Below are 6,000 nucleotides of genomic sequence, written 5' to 3'. Positions count from 1 at the left end.
CTGGAATGGTCTGTCCCCTTATTGTGGGTGCAATGACCAAGCACAAGGTAATGGTTTCCTTTGGGGTTGTGGGTTACAGTATGAGAGGACCGAAGTACTGCACAAAGTCTCAAGGCCCTGTCCCAGCCTGTGTAAATGTGTATGTCCTTGACTTGGCTGAGTCACTTGAGCTTCTATTTTTTAAAATTTTTCTTCTTCTTTTAAAAAATTATCATTTATTGATGGCAGCAGGACTGACTGATGTTTGGTTCTATGTTTCTTAAACTGAGAAATAGAAGTGGGGTGTGTGTAGAAGAAGTGATAATACCATAAAGACTGTTTAAAGACACAAAAAGAAACTGAGGCAATCAATTCAGGATAAATAAATTACCCAAGGTTGTTTTATAATTCCAAGTAATTAGACTTTATCGCCATTTCCAATTATTGCTTAGCATGCTCCAGCGTGAAAATATTAGTGCAGTTATACTTCCTTATTATGAAGAAAACAAACAAGACATTAATGACCCTTCCTAAGAACCCACGCAGGTGTGGCAGCAGGTCGTTACTGCACGTTTGTGTATTTAGACTAAGGTGGGTAGTACAGGAGGATCCCAGATCCGTCCAGAATTCAGCCACAGGCCAGATGGTTTCTTCATCTCTGTCTTTGAAAGGGTTATAGATATGCTGCCTTCTGCAAATTAACATTGTTTGATACTATGGCATTTTTACCCAACTATTTCTTTGTTGTTGCATATCCTACTAAAAATATAACTTCAGAAATTCTCCCAGTTTCTTGGAGAAGAAAGTGTGGGATAACATTTCTTATCTTTTGATAGAAAAGAAAGGTGGGCTCTGGTGACTTTACAGGCAGAGGATCCAAACTCTCTCTCTGTTCATGAGACGATAGGATTGGTAATATGATTATTAATTCTGTTAGTAAGTCTTTCAATGCAAATTCCCATTATTTTTTATACAATATATTTTCACAGAAAATATGAGTATACATAAGCTACTGGGCGGTACAAACTGAGCATTTTTGTGACTCAAATTGTCATATATCCAAAGCAAGCAAGAAGGAGACCTCTGATATTTACAATGGTGGGTTCCTAAAGCAAATTTAATTTAACCTCATTTGTAGATTTAGGAGAGCTGTGAAATGGTGCAGCAAGGATCTTACAGGATGTTTATTTTATAAAATATTTTTCTAAATTAGAAAAAATGCATATTCACTGTAGTCTTAACTTTGATTTTTTTAAACACTCAAATTCCATTTGGGTCCTGGGCATGCATCTGCCACATGTCTTCCCAAGAAGCACAGCATTGCTTTGGGGTGACTAAGTGCTTTTGTCCCAGCGGAGGACTCCAGAAGATACTGTTCATTTCTGTTTGGGGTTAAAATATTAATTGGTACTGTTTCCTTGTTCAGACCCGTGAGGAGTGGCAGAATGTGTTCCTCATAGCTGCATTGGTGCACTACAGTGGCGTCATCTTCTATGGGATCTTTGCTTCTGGGGAAAAACAGGAGTGGGCAGACCCTGAAAACCTTTCTGAGGAGAAGTGTGGAATCATTGACCAGGATGAATTAGCTGAGGAGACAGAACTCAACCATGAGAGTTTTGCAAGTCCCAGAAAGATGTCATATGGAGCCACCACCCAGAATTGTGAAGTCCAGAGAAAGGAATGGAGAGGACAGAGAGGAGTGACCCTCAACGAGGAAGAGCTGACATCCTACCAGAATGAAGGGGAAAACTTCTCAGATGCATCCTAATGTCTGAGGGGTACTTCCGGCTCCTCCGCACTTTAGAACCAGAAAGTATCCATACCCATTGTCTTCTCCATAGGCTGGCTTGCCAGGGGGTTAACTCTAGGGACGTTGTTGCACGTGGGGGAGCAGGGAGAGATTTACTCAGCAGTAGGGAAACAACTTGCTCTAAGTTCATAAAACGTATGGCTATAACTTTTTTGATTTGCAGTTGATTCTTCTCTCAAAGAATAAACTATTCAGGAAGGAATAATTGGAAGAATAAGAGACAAAATGCCATGTTTTTCAAAGAAAAATGGAAGGAAATGGGGATATTTGGCCTGGAGGAGAGAAAAAAATAGCTGTTACTACCTTTCTGAGAGCAGCCATGCAGGGGTGGGTTTCCTATTCCTAATAAAGGCCACTGCTTTCAAAGGCCCTGTATTGTGCCAGATGCTTTATTACATTCTCATTTAATCTCCACACCCCATGACATAACAATTCTTATCCCCATTTTACAACTGAGGAAAAGAAAGCAACAAAAGACGGACTTGCTCAGGGTCATCCTGCCAGAGGCAGTGCTGAGATTGCGTGTATGCATGCGTGCTCAGCCATGTCCGATTCTTTGCAATCCCATGGACTTCAGCCCTTCAGGCTCCTCTGTTCATGGGATTTCCAGAAAAGAATACTGGAGTGGGTTGCCATTTCCTACTCCAAGTGTTGAGATTGGTGGAGTCCAAAATAGATGTCAATTTTGGAGAAGAAGGTTTTGCTTCAGGTTAGAAGAGATATTTTTAATAATGAAAACTGTAAATGGAGTGGGTTGTCATGTGGATAATTCCCTATCTTGGCAGGCATGGAGGATTGAAAACATTTGGGTTGATGTGGCAGAGAACTTTCAAACATCATATGGGGGACTGGATTCAAACATCCTTAGGGCCCTAGGTAATCTGAGAGCCAAATGAGTCTGTGAATTCATATGCATGTGAAAGTTGCTTAGTCGTGTCCAACTCTTTACGACCCCACGGACTGTAGCCTGCCAGGCAACTCCGTCCATGGGATTTTCCAGGCAAGAATACTGGAGTGGGTTGCCATTTCCTTCTCCAGAGGATCTTCCCAACCTGGGGATCAAACGCAGGTCTCCTGCATTGCAGGCAGACTCTTTACCATCTGAGCCACCAGGGAAACTCATAACATGAATTCATACTTTTCTTATTTTTTTTAATAACAAGAGTCACAGACTATATGAGAGATTCAAATAGGTTAAAAAAAAAGAAGAGGAAAAATGAAAAACTTAGCAAAATAGCAAAGTTCCAGGAATCTGATGGTCAGAATGGCTGAGAAGAAGTAAACTAAATTTCACCCCTTCAGGGAATTCCCTGGCATCCTGTGGTTAGGACTCTGCCATTCCACTGCAGGGGTCCCAGTTCAATCCCTGGTCAGGGAAGTAGGTCCTACAAACTGTGTAGTGTGAACTAAAAAATACAATTTAAACCCATCATAATGTCAAGAATGTGGTTAAACAATGTCCCAAATTACTTGTAAATCTTTAAGACATTTAGTAATTTAAGAAGTTGGTTCATGCATTTTATTAGGTAAAATTCTTAGAAGTGTCCTCTATTTAAAAAAAAATGTATGTCTTTAGCCGTTTTGGCTGGTGATACTAGGAAGCTTGATCAGTTAGACAAAAGTATGATTGAAGTATTCCTAATGACTTTACTCAGAATGATATTCAGGGAAACCACAGTAACATAGCAGTAGTTAAACAGTGAAATACTGAACGTAAACGTCTGAGACAACTAGATCCACAGTTAGTGTTGAAAAACTTATCTTTGCATAAGGCAATAACATGGATACTCTCTAAATGTATTTTAAAATTTAATGATATTTGAAAACAATGTTGGCATGTAAAAATGTTGCTTGAAAATAAAATTATTTTCCTTTTTATTGTTTTTGACATTTTTAATTCTACTTTCAGAAGAAAAAGATAGTATTATAGGAAAAATGGTAGATTTACTTACAGTTTGTTATTGTAGGATTTTTTTCCCTAATTTCTCCCATATATATATATTTCTGGTCCCTAACTGTATCAACAGAATTGTGATGTATTTTATAAAAAGAATACTTTTGGGGGGAAAATGCCTGACTCTCTATCAAATAGTATTATTTATGTCATTGGTATATCATTTATGTTATTATATGTATTTCAATCTCTTTAGTGAAACTATGTAACTTAGAACAATTCCTGGCACATAGAAAGTGCTCAATAAACATTACTTATCATCATCATTATCATCTTTTAACCTTTTTTGGGTTGAAAAGAAAGCATGCTGTTTCCTTTTCACTCTTGACAGGATTTATTGTGAAAGTCGTGCCGTTTTCTGAGTAAAAAAAGAAAACAGAGAAATTTATGGTAGCCAGTGTTTTCTTTTTTCCTTCTGTTAATGAAGTCAATAACTATTTTAAGAACTCATGTTAATCCTTAAGGCAATATTGCAGATTGTGACACAAAGTTGTACTTACTCCAACATTTGAAGTCAGCAGCATATGTAGAAATTTGACAAATTACTTTGATAAATCAAAGCCTTTAGGGCACCTGTCACTTGTCCTTACAGTATTTAAAAAATGGGGTCCTAAGTCATGGTGTTAAAAACTAGAAAACACATTATTTTGTTGTGATGGGTTTAGTAAAGGTCGCAATGAACAAATAATTATATTGGAACATCAGGCAAGTGTATTGAATGGTTTGCAAGTTACTGTACATTTTGCTGCAAATATCCATTTGTAGGTCAGTTCTTAGAGGCAAACTATGGATTCTAGCAAGAAGGGAAGGAGACCTGAGGTGCTAGATTCTTGAGACGAGAAAGTTTGACTGGTCCTTTTTAAACAATGAAAGTTTTGGAACATGAACGTAACAAGAAAAATAGTAATTGTTTAAGAAATAAGGACACATTTATTATCCCTGCCTGGGTGTTAAATTCAAAGTAAAAATTGGAACCTACTATTTCTATTTCACACTGATTCCTTCTGAGCCCAACAGACCTTTTCCTCCCTCCTTGTTTCTTATCTCAGTTAATTACATCACCCTTTCACTGGAAATAAATCTTTGAGTCATCTTTGACTTTTAAGAAAGTAGCCTTTTCTCTCTTCCCTGCCAAGTCCACTTAATTTTATTTTCAATCTGGAGCTCAATGTCTTACATCACTCTTGGAAAATTTTCAGCCATTCTCTCTTACTATACTGCTTTTGGCCCCTTTTTTCTGTAGGCTCTTTCTGAGAACCCAGAACGGATGCTGGTCTGCGGGTAGCACTCTGACCATCACTTCTGTATTTTCCAGGCTTTTTGCCTCTATCTGTGTTATTCTGGATATCTTCTGACTTATTTTTAAGTCCTTTATTTCTCTCTCTACAAGGTTCAGTCTAGTAAAACTCCACTCATTGTGTTCTTAATTTCAGTTATTGTGTTTTCAATTTTAGAACATTTAGTGGTTCTTTTTCAATCCTGCTATATCCTTAAATAAAATATTTCCAGTTCTTTGCTGAAATTTTCAACACTGTATTTTATTTCCTGGAACTCAAGGAGCTAATTATTTTAAAGTCTGATCAGTGTCACTATCTGGAGACCATGTAATTCTGTGTCTATTTTTCTACTGGTTTTGCTGACTCTTGTTCACAGTATCTCATCTCAGTCTGCGCTTCGTTTTCTTTGATTGTATCCAAAATTATATTGGAAAATTGCTTGTAGAATTTTTTAGAAAAAATGTTCATTTATTTTAGGCTTAAAATAATGTGTGTGTCTGTGTTTGTTTGCTTCCTTTTTCTCCAGAAAGGATTTTCATTTGCTTCTTTCAAGAGCCTGAAGGCATTAGCAATCTGGAATCTCTTTAATCCATTTGAAAGGCCTGAGATATTCTGGGCCACCCAGATGATCTGAAGTTTGGGCTACAGGCAGTGTGGAGACTCTTTTTATTTCAATTTACTCTTGTTTCTGGAATACAGTACTTCAGGGTCCCATCCTACATACTGTGTTTTCCCCAGCATCCAACTTTTATGTCTATACCAGGTTATCAAACTACTCAGATATCAAATACTGGCTTTGTTATAATTAGCAAATGCTCCCAGGAGAAAAGTGACCTTAAATGTCAGGCTTACTTCTCTGGACTTTCATCTTCTCCCAGATGGCCAGATGGTGGCCAGGTGATTTTTCACTGCCATGATGGTTCCACAATGCTTTTTTGAGCAGACATTAAAACATTTTTTGTTGTCTTTTCTAGTGTGGA

The 6,000-nt window shown here is 37.7% G+C and overlaps 1 protein-coding gene and 1 long non-coding RNA gene across 3 annotated transcripts in view; one reads left to right on the top strand and one right to left on the bottom strand.

Annotated features, from left to right (window-relative positions):
* Positions 1-2,139, top strand: part of SLC17A8 (solute carrier family 17 member 8) — a 39,714-nt gene extending 37,575 nt beyond the window's left edge. For both annotated transcript variants that reach the window (XM_005889595.2, XM_005889594.2), the window contains 2 exons: positions 1-47; positions 1,406-2,139. The exon at positions 1-47 is cut by the window's left edge and continues 81 nt beyond it. In XM_005889595.2, coding sequence (XP_005889657.1) covers positions 1-47; positions 1,406-1,747 — 389 coding nt within the window. In that variant the 3' untranslated portion in view covers positions 1,748-2,139. The remainder of the gene's footprint in view (positions 48-1,405) is intronic.
* The window catches only part of LOC138987897 (uncharacterized), a 45,725-nt gene that overhangs the window by 18,178 nt on the left and 21,547 nt on the right, over positions 1-6,000 (bottom strand). The gene's annotated exons all lie outside the window — the stretch shown is intronic.

This window comes from Bos mutus, chromosome 5 (genome assembly GCF_027580195.1).
Source record: "Bos mutus isolate GX-2022 chromosome 5, NWIPB_WYAK_1.1, whole genome shotgun sequence".
Classification (NCBI taxonomy): Eukaryota; Metazoa; Chordata; class Mammalia; order Artiodactyla; family Bovidae; genus Bos; species Bos mutus.
This window is presented reverse-complemented; position numbering and strand designations above follow the sequence as displayed.